The sequence below is a fragment of the Vipera berus genome (assembly GCF_964194415.1).
Source record: "Vipera berus genome assembly, chromosome: 1".
NCBI classification, from domain to species: Eukaryota; Metazoa; Chordata; class Lepidosauria; order Squamata; family Viperidae; genus Vipera; species Vipera berus.
In genome coordinates this window covers 299,947,244-299,963,312 of record NC_138202.1, presented here as the reverse complement: position 1 = coordinate 299,963,312, position 16,069 = coordinate 299,947,244, and the positions used below count along the sequence as shown (strand labels likewise).

Below are 16,069 nucleotides of genomic sequence, written 5' to 3'. Positions count from 1 at the left end.
TTCAGTTCAGTTTTACATTTTAGTTGCAGCAGATTAGTTGCATCTCCTATAATAACTTTTTCTTTTCCATTTTGTAGTTATAAAACAATGTTTACTCACTTGAAAGGGCTGAAGATAGAGATTGAACACTTGCAGCTCCTCATGGAAAAAGCAAAAGTGAAGTTGCAAAAAGATTTTGAAGTTTGGTGGTCTGAGGAAACAATAAACTTGCAGGTATTTAGGTGTCTTTATTTTCATTTTCAGAATAACTTTTACATTTGTCAGATGAAAACAAGATTGGGATGTTTGAGTTTGATAAAATATTTGAATGCAGACTTTTGCCTCCTTAACTTGACACAAAAGCAGCAATCATTCCACTTCTTCTAATAAAGCATTTTAACTTTCCACATCTTAAACTGTGTAAAATTCTGTGCCTCTAAGTGACTAATCATCTAACATCAACTGAACTATTGAGAAAGTTTGAAACTTGAGTTTGTCATTTCAAGAATTTCCAATTGTAGTGATATAATGAGATACATAATATACATAAAATTGTGTGGAAAGTTAGAATTCAAAGTAAAGATTTCAATATTTAGATTTCAACATTAATGAGATGAGAGTTAACCCCTGGTTCATTTCTTATCCTATGGCAGCGGTGGCGAACCTACGGCATGCGTGCCAGAGGTGGCACTCAGAGCCCTCTCTGTGGGCATGCACACCGCCACCGCCAGCAGCTTCCACAGGTCCATTAGGCCGCCGCTGCTGCCCAGAGCGGCAGCCCCACCCAGCACAAAGGAGGCGAAGCGGCTGGCTAGCAAGCTCAAGTAGAGGTGGTAGAGCACGCCCATGCCCAGCAAGCCAAAGGCCACCCCGAGCGGGGAAAGCTGGATCCCCATCAGCACTATGCCCCCCCAGTCTCAGCTAGGATTGCGTGCCTCCTCCCCATCTTTGCTGGCCCTGGGCGGCCATGACGGCAATGGGGATCCGGCTTTCCCCGCTCGGGATGGCCTTTTACCTGCTGGCCCTAGGCATGCTCTACCATCTCTACGTGGGGCTTCCTAGCCGACCGCTTCACCTCCTTTGTGCTGGGTAGGCCTGCAGCTCTGGGTGGCAGCCAAGGAGATGACCAGCAGCAACCTGCTCTCCAGCCACAAGCAAAAACAGATGGGAGAGAGTAGGCGCGTCCAGCAGTCTGCATCAAGTGCCTTCCCCCTCCCCTACTCTGCCTGCTGCTGGAGGGCTGGCCCGGTATTGGCAGTGGCTGCAGAGCCCCAGAGTGCACCAGTTGAGGGGCTGGCAGGCTGTGGCTGCTGACAGACACCGTTGGCCCCATGCACTCGCTGGCTTTCTCTGTACAGGGGCTGATGGTGTCAGGTAGCAGCCGCCCTGGCCCCTGCCTTGCCTTGCCTTGCCCCACGGCAATGTCACCCCGCTCTGCCCCCTGCCTCATCTCATAGGACAAACCTCCTGCCCACCATCCCACCTGCCAGAGACCCCCTGGATCTCCCCCAAACCTTCCCGGCCCCCACAGGCATCCCCCCATGAGCAACTTTGAAGTGGCCACGCCCACCCTGGATACACCCACCCAGTCTGCTGTGACCACCACAGCCACACCCACCCAGTGAGCCATACACACCCCTGCCCCCCCCCGAGGGCACCACAATGCTGATGCGGCACTGCCACTTTGAGATAAATAAGTAGATTTTGGGTTGCAGTTTGGGCACTCGGTCTCTAAAAGGTTCGCGATCACTGTCCTATGGTTTCTTTAGAGCCAAGAAGAAAAGCCACTTTTTCAGAATTCAGCCAGTTCTCTAAAGACTCCTCCCTTGTTTTTTGAAAATCAGCTACATCCAGGTACTATCAGGTAAGATGGTACCTTTCTGCATGTGTGTTTTCTGATATTTCTGCTTTTCTGAGTGAACAGGAGGCAAAGTGATATACCAATTTTGTATGGCCATTTTGTAAAGTAATACATAAGTGTTCCATGCAATGAATCCATGTTGTGAATTCAGTAAGAGTAGAATCATAGAGCTTGAAGATGTCTGCAGCATAAGATCTAACCTGATTTCTCCTCTACTTAAATATCTCCTGCTCCAGTACTTTACATGTTGCCTGACACAGAATAGACTGAAATAATCTGGATATTATTTTTCTATTGGTCCAGACTAATGATTCACTTCATTTTTATCAGCTATGGCATTAATAGTTCATGCTCAACTATGAGTCTTACATCTGTACATTAGATGCTATCAAACTAATCTTCCTTCTAGTCATTACCTTACCTTTTCTTTTTTTGTATCTTATTGAAGTACATTATATTTACCTTTGAATTTCATGTCAGTGGTTTCAGGATGGTATTTCAATTTATCATCATAATTTCAAAATTATATTCTCCCTTGTATTTCTTAACAACTTGTTAACTATACTTGCAATCTGGTAAATATTTCCTTTAAGTTTTTTGTCCAAATAATTTTAAAATGAGCATGGGATTTATCCCAACAGGCCACTCTAGACTTGTGAAGTATGTTGTTCAGTTTATTGTAGATTCAGCTGTGAATATACCTAAAGGCAGTAATGTCTGGCCCATATTTTATGAACTGATAAAATAAGGATTTCATTTTATGTGTTTATTAGGTTTCTAAGATTCCACAATCATATGAATCTAAGCCATATACAGACAATATATGAATTTAATAAAATGTCCACAGATTAATTATGATAGATTTTATAGAAAAATTAAAACCAACCTAATTGAAACAATGGAAAAATTCCTATAACATTCTGTCAACTAATTAAAAAAGCTCTCCAGAAGATCTCTGCTTCACTTGCTTCCATAAGTCAAAAACCAATTTTTCCATGTAGAAGGTTGTCTTGAAAGTACCTCAAGTATGCTGTATCATACAGAGCTTCTATGTTAAAACCAGTTCTCTAAATTGGAGATAGAGCTTAGGGTAAGCCAGTATAGGGCCTATAGTTCAGATATAGAATAATAGCAATAGCACTTAGGCTTAGATAGCACAGTCCTCTCTAAGCAGTTTACAGAGTCAGCATATTGTCCCCAATAATCTGGGTCCTCATTTTACCGACCTCGGCAGGATGGAAGGCTGAGTCAACCTTGAGCCAGTGAGACTTGAACTGCTGGAATCAGCAGTCAGCAGAATTAGCCTGCAATACTGCATTCTAACCACTGTGCCACCACAGCACTTTATAATTATTTATTTATTTATTTATTTATTTATTTATTTATTTATTTATTTATTTATTCAATTTGTATACCGCCCTATTCCCGAAGGACTCAGGGTGGTTTACAGGGCAAAATTTAAAAACAATACAGTATAAAACTAAGTTAAAATTAAATTAAATTAAATAATGCCTGGGCTGTTGCATTCTGAACCAACTGAAGTTTCCAAGTTGTCTATAAAGGCAACCATTTAAGCATGGACAAGTAAGTATTTAAGTTGTCAATTTCGTATAGGTAAAGTGGCTTTAGTGTAAGCAAATATATTTGCTAAAAAGGGTGAGAAGGAAAGGAGGATCTATGGATGTTAGCCATTGCTAGCTGTTATTTCTGACCATATTTTCTGTGGCAGTGCTATCATTCTTTCTCTCTTTTGTATCAACTTTCTCGGTTTTTGTGATGCCTGGTGCTCAGCTTATTAATTAATACATTCTGGGATTCTGTGGTTTTGACTTTACATGCTGTTATCTGAGGATAATAAACATAATTTGTTTATTAAACATTATTAAACATAATGTGATGGGAGTCTCCCGATACTCCCATATAACACCTCTTCTCCGCGAGCTGCATTGGCTTCCGGTTGCCCTCCGGGTGAGATTCAAGGTGCTGGTGATGACCTATAAAGCCCTAAATGGCATGGGCCCGGATTATCTAAGGGAACACCTGCTGCCAGCGTCAATTTCCCATCGTCCTGTGCGCTCCCACAGGGAGGGCCTCCTCAGGGTACTGCCGGACAAGGATTGCCGACGGGCGATCCACAGGGGGAGGGCGTTCTCTGTGGGCGCGCCTGCCCTATGGAATCAACTGCCAACGGAACTCCGGACTGCCCCCGACCTTCATTCATTTCGCCGGGACCTAAAAACCTGGCTCTTTGAGCTATCTGGTCTGGACTGAGGGGTTTAATGTTTTTAAATTGTGATTTAATTTTTGCAGCTAGACTTAATTTAATTTAATTTTATATTGGATTGTTTTTAAATTTTGCCTTGTAAACCGCCCTGAGTCCTTTGGGAATAGGGCGGTATATAAACCAAATAAATAAATAAATAAATAAATAAATAAATAAATAAATAAATAAATAATTTGTAATTCTGAATTGTACAATTAAAACATGCCAACTAATTTTTATACACTTTAATAAACAATGACAGCATAAGCTGGTTTGTAGCTTTGCTAATGTCAGTTTTCCATAACTCTCAGTTACATTATCTTTCCACTCCTCTGAGTTTTTTTAAATATAGTTATAATAATCAAGATTTTTTGTGCCTCATCAACTTTTATGCTTGGTTATAGTACAAAAAAGTATAATTTTATTTTGCATTAAATGTTTCTAATCAGCACAATCTAAAAGTACATTCTTCCAAGGTAATTCTCAAGAAGTCTAGTATACCCTTCTAAGAAGTGCACTTACACATAAAGCAAAAAATGTTCCGTTCTACACATTTAAATCCCTAATGAAGGAGTTCGTAATATTCTGGGAACATCTATGTAAACAAGAAAAATCAGAAAAAATAGTAGTGACTACTGCTGTAAAAGTATGTAGATCAGTATATTTTATGGAGTTCATTCCAGTCTTGAACCAGCTCATGTGACTTTTTTGATATGCTAATTGTATGGAATGTCTAGAGATTATGTACTAATCAACATGCATATTTTTATGACTATAATTTAAATATATGGTGTAAGCAACACTTACTTTGGCAAATGCATTCATGGCTAGGGATTTTTGTTGTTGATTTTAGTCTCATTTTTGGCTGCTACATCCCTTAGAGGTTATGATTATGATGCATGTTGAAGATAAGAATCCAAGACCATGAATCAAATGTGAGATTTTGTGAGAGGCAGACTTGGAGTTTTGTTTTTATTTGCAGACATATGAGATCTGTGTTGTTACACTTGCAATGACCCTTTTAAGTTTTCTATGAACATTTTCCCTTCAGATATTTCAAGAACTTTTGTATTACTGTGTGTTAAGCCTCGTGCCCATTTTTGCAGCTATGTTCTCAATGTTACAAGCAAAGAATTTGTAATGGAGCTCTTGACATTGTGACAGAGAACAGCAACCTACAGTATATCCCACTGTGCTGAAAATTTATTCTAGACCTCTTGAAACCTGTTTGAGGCATTAACAATTCATAGCAAGGTTTCTGGTTTCCTACATTTAAGGATATAAAACAACAAAACACCCAACTTCCTAAAGAGTCCGTTGAATCTCAGTGACACAGTGAACTTATTCATTCATTCTCATAGTTACATATGATGAGATCTTTGGGCTTTTTATTTTTCTTCAAATCCTTGGACTAAAACACAAAAAGCTCTTTGTTGCTAAATCCATCCAGAAGCAAAGTGGTAATTTACTCAGTGAACAGGATTTAACCATAATCTTCTATCTGTCAAATAAATTGTAATAGTAAAAGTTTACACGAAGCATATGGTATATAACAGTTACTGTCATTCAATATTTAGTTGAAGGAATTTAGATAGCAGAAGAGAATATAAAAGTAGGCTTAATGTAAAAACCATATGAATCTACTTCTACCACTGAAACAAGGATAACACAACTTTTTATGACAATTTAGTCTGTAAACACTTGTACTAAACACTTTTCACCACTCTGAGATATAGAAGATGTTTCAGTGCCTATTACAAACTATAATATATAAACAAATGGTGGCACTTTTAAATATTCTGAAATGTACATAGAATTTGTAGTATTTAATTTGATGTGTACACAGATATTGGTGTCTGACAAATAATAATAATGGTACTCAAGGAATATAATCACTATAGATTTTTAAAATTATTTTCTTTTATATTTTAAAAATCTTCCTAACTATAGAACTGTTGAGAACTAAGTCAATATTTATATGAGTAATATCCAGTAGAAATATCTTAGTATCTAATTGGAAAGTAAATGTGATGTTTTAAGACAAATCTTTCTGTCATGTCATAGATGTATTGTTTTCAGAGCTTTTTTCAGATCCCCCAGTAAAGCCCATTGAAATTCAACCCCCAAAATTTGCCATTGATATGATGGATCAGAAAAGGTAATATACTGGGCCAATCCCTGCCCCCATCCATGATTCATCTGACTCACCATCAGAGGAATCACATCAGTCTATCCAATAAAAAAATAGTCAATATGGTTCTTGTTAGGAGCTTAATGCTTTGAGTTCTCAGACTCAGGGCAATAAGCCAGCGCTGCACCTGTTCTGTTTTTATGAGCAACTCTGAAAATGAAATACCATCACTAGCATACACACTGTACAGCTACGCTACCAGTTTTCCACAGGTAGCACTAGCAATAGCACTTAGACTTATATACCTCTTCATATTGCTTTGCAGCATTCTGTAAGTGGTTTACAGCATCAGAGTATTGCCCCCAACAATCTGGGTCCTCATTTTACCGACCTCAGAAGGATGAAAGACTTGAGTCAACCTTGAGCTGGTCAGGATTGAACTTCTGGCAGTGAGCTGAATTAGCCAGCAATACTGCATTCTAACCATTGTGCCACCACGGCTGCTGGTACATCTTTTTGGAAGATGCACTAAGATGGCCCTAAGCTCCAGGTATTGCAGATTGTAGAGTCTATCTGCATAGGCACCCCCACCCTTTGTGCTCACTCTGAAGAACCACTCAGGCTAACCATGATGAATGAGTAAAATGGCAAGGAGCAACAAGAGGTTTTCTTGGTCACCACAACTCAGTTTTTAGTGTCACTAAATTTGTCACTGAACTAATTCCTTCAACAGACATACATGAGCAAAAGTCCAATTAGCAACAAATCAGGTGTTGAAGCCTCACTGTTAATTGGAGAGTGGCTCTCCCAGTGACCATTTCAAAGATAGCAATAATAAGCAACACAAATGCTGGTATTAGACCACTACATTCCTTCACAATTGCCAGTATTTCTTCATGGAGTATTCCTTTCTTTCAAGGTGAATTGATTAAGCCAGGGCAATTTAAATCACTGATTTAAATCACTGGGTAAAAAGGCCGATTTAAGCAGCCCTTCAGCCAAGACTGCCATTCATACCTGTTTATATATTATCTATTGTTGTAGGTCATTAGATTCTAGTTATATAATACTATATACAAACTTCAGATTATTGATCATACTTTTTTTTTTACTTTTACATCCTGCTCTCATACTACTTTGTCACAATATATTCATTTTTGGGGTTTACCTAAAAGGGGAAAGTGGCAAACCTAGTATGACACTTTGATTGGAAATTTAAAGGTACGTGGGATTCTAAAAATACAATATCATAGTTTTATAATTTCTTGCAATAGAATGCTACAGTTTATAGAAAAATGTAATTTATCTTGCCATTATGGATAAGGTTTTCTGTGCCAAGTAACCTGAGTCTTTCAGTGTAACTATTTCACAGCCATCAAATTTTTATGTTTTATTATCCTTGAATTGGAATTAGACAGGCTTGTCTTACAAAATAAATGATGCTTTTAAATCAAGAAAGGTCTTTGACAGCACTTCAAAGAGAAGGCTATCCTCTGTATGCTGAGATACATGGCTGTTCTATTTTTGAAATATATCATAGTTTCATGTTCTCTTCTCTTCTTTCCAATTGTCTTCTTCTCTGCTTCACTCTACCTCCAGGTAGTTCTACTTTTTGAGAAACAGCAAACAAAACTAATTACATTTCAGTGATTAATCAGTTGAAATAAATTACTTGCCAAAATAGAGCAACCTAATTTTGATCAGGTAAAAATGAAATGTCCTTATTTGATAAATAAAGTAAAAGAAAACTTTGAGAAATTAAATTCTTTTTTTTCATTTACATAGAAAAACACCTTAGTGCAGGGGTCCCCAAACCCCGGTCTGTGGACCAGTACCAGGCCGCAGCATGTCAGCAACTGGTCCGCACAAACAAGCAAAGCCCCATCCGCAAGATGCAGGCAGCAGAGAAAATCACGCACCCTCCGGTCCATGGAAAAACCTCTCTCCAAGGAACCAGGCCCTGGTGCCCAAAAGATTGGGGACCTCTGCCTTAGTGGCTTCTTTCATGTAATACGCTTAACACTGATATCCAATAATTTGAATGTAGTTACCTTACTGCCAGCACACAATTACACTAACCAGGTCAAAGGCCATCATTTTAGGAAATAGAGAAGTCTCCACATGTCCTCCAATCCTGATTGTATCAGAAGAATATGAACAAGATTTCAGTAGCCTACTATTCCATTCTCCATTGTTCATTCAGACTAATGTGAGTAAGAAAGGAAATGGGGGAAAATTAGTACTCCAAACCCTGGTTAACTCAAGTTCTCAGTGCATCTCTACCATATAATTGTGGACCTGGTTCTTCCATTCAACTTTTATGACACATTTAACAAACTAATGATAGAATCTGTACTATATATATTTTAAAAACAGTCTCCTGTAGGCACTGTGGGATTAAACCAGTGCTTCCCAAACTTTTTTCGTTCATTACCCCAAACTGTCTATCAGAAAATCTTTTTACCCAATGGAAGTAAAACACTTTAAGTCAGTTTAAATGTCCTTGCTGTGATTGGATAATGGATTTGTGTGTCATTATTCAAAGAAAAAAGCACTTTTATCAAATTTTGGATAATGTACCCAGATTTGGGAAGCACTGGGTTAAAGCTTGTTCCTGCTTTCTCAGCTGTGTAGGTAGGAAATCTTTGCTTTAGTGGAGTCAAACGTCTTTGACCCTGTTCTCCAGTTAGGGAGAAATGCTTTCTTGGCTCTTCTTAACATTATTAAGAGATGGTATTCTCTCTCTCTCTCTCTCTCTCTCTGTCTCTCTCTCTCTTTCTTTCTTTCTTTCCTTATTTATTTATTTATTTATTTAGGTCACACTATTTGGAATTCAAAGGGATGAATTTAATTTCAGCACAGAAAAATAAGAATGCCTCAAGTTTGCCATCTAGTGGTTAAATCTTAAAATAGGCATTTACATTTTGAATTAATGTTTAAATTAAGGATATAATGGTCAACCTCCATGCTAGATTTAAAGTTATTCATAGTGTTTTGTCCTTTTGTTTCTGAGACGTGTATAAACAGGAATTGTGATTGCTTGCATGAATAAAATATAGGAGATCTGTTAAAAGGTACAGAAGCAATAGTAAACAGTGAGGAAGTTTTTTGTATGCTAACTATTGACATCTACTTGGAAATTGAAGGTATTGGAGTATTGGAGTTAAAATAGGTGGAGGAATTAATAAAAGCAGTACTGTTATTGGTATCTACTACTGCCACTCAGCCATGATGATTGCTTTCTACACTCGAATTGCATAAAGTAGCTTTCAAATATGTATGAGGTAAATGTAATAGGAGAATTAAATTACCTTGCAACTGTAATACTTCCAGGAAATTCCTGGCATATTTTGCAAACAAGTTTCTCCTTGAGAGAATAGAGCAATGCATAAACTATCAGCTTCTTGACTTCATACTAAATAATAAGAATACCTTAACTGAGGAAATGTAAATAACAGGACACTAGGGGCAAGTAACCATATTATGCTGGAAATTTTCATTTAATAGCAACTAAATGAAGTCAAATGCATACCCATATTTTAATAAATTCATGTATATCTAGGATTCTGTGGTAGATCAGAAATGGAAAATAACCCAAATCATAAAGAAAGAATATGTAGGAATAGTCTGGTTTTGTATAAATAATGTTGAAAACGCTGAATTCAGGATGGGGCTGCTACTGGTAAAAAAAAACAACGAAAGCTTTCTTAGATATATTCAGAGTAAAACAATCTGGAGCTAAACATGCTTAAAACTGTAGAGATGAGAGTGGATTTTAGGAGGAGCCCTATTATATCACCTCTTACTATATTTGACAGCACAATATCAGCAGTAGAGTCCTTTAAGTTTTGGAGTTCTATAATCTCTCAGGACTTGAAATGGACAGTCAATATTAGAATCATCATTAAAAAGGCACAATAAAGAATGTTCTTCCTGCCTCGACACAGAAAGTTCAGACTGCCCCAGGAGCTGTTGATACAGTTTTACACAGAAATTATTACGTCTTGTCATTTTTACTTCTATAACTGCCCGGTTTGGTACAGCAACCAAACAGGATAGGTATAGACTCCAACGGACAGTAAAGATTGTAGAAAGAGAATTCCAACCAGCCTGCCTTTTATAGAAGATCTCTATATTGTTCGGGTCAGGAGGAGGACTGGGAAGATATCTACAGACACTTCACATTCTGGACATTAAACTGTTTCAACTCCTCCCTCAGGACACCACTACAGGGCATTGCATTTCGAAACAACTAGACACAGGGACTTTTTTCCCCTTGCACCATCAATCTGCTGAATACCTAATTCTCCTAATGCTGTCTAATGTCTATGTATATTTACCTATGTAGTATAGCTGTAATATTATCATTTATCCTTATTATCTTCTTTACTCCACCATCATGTTGGCATTACTGTATTATTATGCTGATTATTATTATGTTGCTTTGTATGTATACTGAGAGCTTCTGCACTGGAGACAAATTCCTTGTGTGTCTAATCACACTTGGCCAAATAAAGTATCCTATTCTATTCTATCCTATCCTGTCCTGTCCTGTCCACTCCTATCTTATTCCGTGAAAGGAAAAATAATCAGTCTATCAGCTTCCTACTGAAGACAGCAAGATGTTATTGAACATAAAGAATATCCTCTTGCTATCCAATACTACTTTCCTGATGTAGCTTATGAACTATGGTGTGATAGTAACTTTCACGTTTTACTGCATTCAGTCACCTTCATGAAAATATTCTTTTGTGTCAATCAACAGTACAAGCTGCACTGAGAACCTCTATGCATACTTTTCAGAGCATGGAATACATGGTGAAAAACATTATGGTTTTGGGCAGCCACCATCTGCTGCAACTGTTTCTTCAGTAGCAGACATAGTTGAATGGACTGCTGATCTTGCGTGCAGGTTGTTCATTCAGGCAGCCCCTGAGAATGAAGAAGAGGAGAAAGAGACCCAACCCAAGTTCTTAGCTGTTGCGGACTTACCTGAGGTCTCCGTCTGGGGAATGCATTGCCAAATCAAACGTTCGATCTTGAGAGTAGCAGCAAATTCAAAAAGTCACTGAAACTGCTTTGCAACCCTAGAACGACTGTAAATCTCCATCATCAGCTACTTGGCAAACGCAGCTGCACCATCACAACGGAGGAATCATCAGAAAATGATACCAACACTTTATGCAGCTTGGAAGATGCACACTATCTTGCTTCCATATTTTGATTTTTTCCTATGGCAGATCACAGACTGTAGTGATGGAATGCTGCTAACTCCAATGAAAGAACACCACTACTGCTTTATTCTGTGTTCTCAGTTCTTCCAAACTGAATTAGTGACAGAAGGCATTGTAGTGTTTAAAAAAGGGACTAAGTGTTTGGACTAAATTATTATTTAAAATAATGATAAATGTCCTGATGAAGTCTCTTTAAGAAATGTGTTTAGACGACAAAACTAATTTGATGTCTTCAGCTGTCAAAATATTTAAGTTTTCACTATCTTCATTTCTCATCCTCATGAATTTAAATGGTAATTGAGCAGAGTTTGAAATTACTTTCATAATAAAAACTGTATGGTTAGACGATTGTAGAGTTTTAAAGTGTAAATTACAGTAATAACAGTATAGAATCTCATGAAAGCAAATTATGGTTGCAGAATGGGATGTTAACACAATGTACCACGATGTAAAAAAGATGTCGAGACTCTAGAAAGGGTACAGAGAAGAGCAACAAAGATGATTAGGGGGCTAGAGGCTAAAACATATAGGGAACGGTTGCTGGAATTGGGTATGTGTAGTTTAATGAAGAGAAGGGTGAGGGGTGACATGATAGCAGTGTTCCAATATCTCAGGGGCTGCCACAAAGAAGAGGGAGTCAAGCTATTCTCCAAAGCACCTGAAGGCAGGACAAGAAGCAACGGATGGAAACCAGCCAAGGAGAGAAGCAACCTAGAACTAAAGAGAAACTTCCTGACAGTTAGAACAACTAACCAGTGGAACCACCTGCCTCCAGAAGTGGTGAATGCTCCAACACTGGAGGTTTTTAAGAAGAGACTGGACAGCCATTTGCCTGAAATGGTATAAGGTTTCCTGTCTGAGCAGGGGGTTGGACTAGATGACCTCCAAGGTCCCTTCCAACTTTATTATTATTATTATTATTATTATTATTATTATTATTATTATTATTATTATTATTATTATTATTATTATTATTAACTTGATAACAGCATGATGGATAAGTAGGCCCTCAGCAAAATAACTATTATTCAGATACATAAAAAAAACATACTTATTGTTCTTTTAGGACAGCATTAGAAAAACAAACAGTGCTATTTAATACATCTCACTGTCCATTTATTAAGTCTTTAAAAGAAGGATTTGTGATCATATTGCCTCCTGTATCACACCAATCTAGTTTTTGAATTGGAATCTTTATAAAAAATTAAATACTATTTTCAACGTTTATTTATTTATTGTGTAAAAAATACCATTTGTAAAATATAGTTTTGTTGCAGCAACCTGAAATGAGTAAAATTCTTTCCCTTCCCAGGGTTCCAAATAACAGCAGAGCCAGCTTCAATGAAGTGTCAGCCGTGAACAGCAGTGTGAGCAGAGTGAGCAACTCAAATTCAAAAATGAGGTGTGCAGTAGTTACATCTTTTGAGAATCTAGAATACTCACTCAAGCTGCCTTTGTCACAAGAGAACAGAGGGAGTAGAGAATGGGGCTGTGCATGCTGCACTTGCTCTCCTCACATCTGGATCCTGATGTTTACAGATTGATCTAAATTGGGGGAACTATATGCTTCTTAGCTGGAAAATGTAAACATGTAAATTCCTACTTTAAAACTGATCCCAAGAAAACACAAGAGTGCTCATAGTAACCCCCCACCCCCACCCCAGGCACTGTTCATTGCATCCATCAGTGCTTCAGATTTGATTTCATAAAGGTATTTGGAGGACAGCTGGAAGAGGATAGATCTGGAATAACATACATCTTTAAGGAGCTCCCAGCACGCACACACACACACATTCCAAAGCAACATTTTAGAATCAAAAACCTCCTTCATTTCAGTGGAACTTGTCAATGAGTCCTGTCATAAGCTAGGTGAAATAAATAAGCAGAAATCAGATATGTGTAACTGACACTCTGCATGAGGACGTTCAATATTCAACTCAGTTTGGAACAGCAAAGACAATTAAAAAAATGCACTTGGTTATTTCAGGATTTCTCCAGATCCAGGTTCTACCATCCCCTTCACAGGAGATCGTCAAACTGATGCTGATATTATAGCTTTCATTAGAGCTAGAAAGAACCTCTTACATAAAAAAGGTAATCTTTATTAAATGTGTTAGTTGACCAAGTGCTCTATAATAAGCTTAAAAAATTCAGTGTTATCCAGATTTATAAAAAGAAATCAGAGGATTACATTGAAATTATTACATGTTAGTTATCATTTACAGTGTTTCCCCTCTCTTTTCTCTCTTAACGTACTTGTTTTGGCTTCTAGATGGTGTAGTCTTTCATCAGGAACCTGTCCTTTTATCATTTATAAATAATGTGATGGAATTAAGAAAGCAAATTCCCTCTGCCATTGTATTATGTGATCTCCTAGATTTTACTTGTGGTGGACCTGGGAAAGAGCTGAGAGAAAACCAGATAAGGTCTTTCACACAGAATCTTTCACAGGTGGGGTAAAAAGAAAGGGGCTAAGATGTTTGTAAGAAATACATTGAACTGGAATCTAAAAGCAGGAGAATAATGAGTAGGAAGTCAAGATGAAATTAGATAATTTTGAAGTGCTGAAGGCATACAGCTACCAAAGTGATTCAAGACTGCTTCAGAGAAGTTGGCGTAGAAATCATTTCACAAAGAAGAAAACACAGTATGGAATTTGTCTATCCAATAACAACGCTGTGTACTAAATTAGGAATTTACTTCCTCTGAGGAAGCTTTTTTATTGTCTCTTTTGAATGGTGTGTAAATGTGGTTTATCTCTATGTTGATGACTGATTTGTCTGAATGCCAAGCTTCTAGAAATTCCCTGGGATTTTGGGATTTAGCTTGGTCTAGGATGCTTAAAGGTTCCCCATTGAAACTATGGTTGAAATCTGCCCATGTGTTATGAAATGACCATTTTCCATCATGTCTTCTGACTATTGGAAGTTGTCTAGTTGGCTGAAATAGCTGAATTAAAAAGCTATCTCATGAAACAGCTGATTAAAACACATTGTGCAAATAATTTAAAATATTCTTAAAACCAGAGAGAAAAGGAATATTTTAATGTATTGCATCCCTGACAATGTCTCTATAGACATTAATATATTGTAGAATTTTGAATTAATAAGCAAACAATAATTTTCTCTTTAGCCCATTTAATAGAATCACAGTATGCCAATATGGAGAGTGACAAGTAAATGTTGGGAACTATGTTTGTGGGTAGAAGCTCTATCACATAAGCTATCTCTGTCAGACAAGTTATCTTTTCAAATATCAATGAAAAGTAGCAAATTGGGTGCTCCATTAGCAGGGGTGTTAAACTGCCAGCCCGTGGGCCAGATGCATCATAGCAAAACTGCGCCCACCCCATTGCCGGCAATGGCAAAAAAGTTGCAATACGTCCCGACACGTCACATGACGTTGCAAGTTTGACACCTCTGCTCTAGACAGACCATGCTTGATTCTGATGTTGTGGATCAAGCTACATATGTATTTTGTGTCTCCTTTCCTCAATTGCCGCACACTTTCCATTCAAGCTACCACTGCTGCCAACTTCCTGGGTCTGTTTCATATTAAACAGCATAGTGAGTTTTACTATTTCTTCACTTTGTGATAGGACAAATTTGTTTTGCTGTTGTTGTGCCAAATTAGTGTAGCGGTCAGAAGTTGATATAATGGCCATATTTAGGGTTATACCCCAAGATTTTCTTTCTCTTATATGAAGAATGTTCCTTTGATAGAATAAATCCCTGATAGAAAAAGGAGAGATGTGACATTGCAAGTTTGACACCCCTGTGAACTGTTTTGTTTTGAGAAAAAAGAAATTAACATATTGATATTGTGAACCATCGATATTTCTCAAATCTAATGACTCAAAGTAGGGTGAGATAATATCCTAAAAGATGAAGAAAATGATCAGTTAAAATCAATAGAAAGTAACATTCAAATTAACCAAATTTAACACTGCATAGAATGTACTTTTATGTAGCCTTACAAACAGTATTTATATTATGCTCATACAAACTATCTCAGTCTCTTAGATCTATATTCTGAATTGAATTTTAATATAAATTGGCTCCTATGAATTTCCCTATTACTACAGATAAGAAATTGTAAGTAGGACCTAACTGCATTGGCATCAAAATAGTTACAACTTGGAAGAAGGATAGTTTGCCTACTATAGAAGAATGGGTGTTTAAAGTTTCGAATCTTGCAGAAATGTCTAAGATTTCTGCTTATTTGAAAGATCATTCACAGGAAAGATATATTTCAGTTTGGATGGATAAATTATATTCAGAACAAATATGGGACTAAAAAGTTCCATTTAGCTTATGAGTAGATTTTAGTGGGATATTGTTATTGGTACTTTGTTTGTAGTTATGTTAAAGGGGAGTTAAAGCACATTATGAATTTGGTTAATTGTATATTATGCATAATTTTTATTTAGAATATGATTATTGTAACTATAATCCTGTATTTAGCTCTGGGAAGTGGGGGGGGGGAAGTGGGTGGGTTTGGGGTGGGAGGGATTTGGGGATATATTGTAAAATTTTGTTTTTGTAAAACTCTTTAATAAAAAAAATAGTTACAACTTATAATATTTGCATAGTATAGAACAG

General features: G+C 37.3%; 1 protein-coding gene across 1 annotated transcript in view; it reads left to right on the top strand.

Moving 5' to 3' along the window:
* KIF6 (kinesin family member 6) overlaps nt 1-16,069 on the top strand; it is a gene marked incomplete at its 5' end in the record, with an annotated part of 130,746 nt that overhangs the window by 111,136 nt on the left and 3,541 nt on the right. Inside the window, 4 exons of the mRNA XM_081325200.1 lie at nt 78-213; nt 1,749-1,843; nt 12,781-12,870; nt 13,456-13,562. Of these exons, the coding sequence (XP_081181326.1) occupies nt 78-213; nt 1,749-1,843; nt 12,781-12,870; nt 13,456-13,562 (428 nt within the window). The remainder of the gene's footprint in view (nt 1-77; nt 214-1,748; nt 1,844-12,780; nt 12,871-13,455; nt 13,563-16,069) is intronic.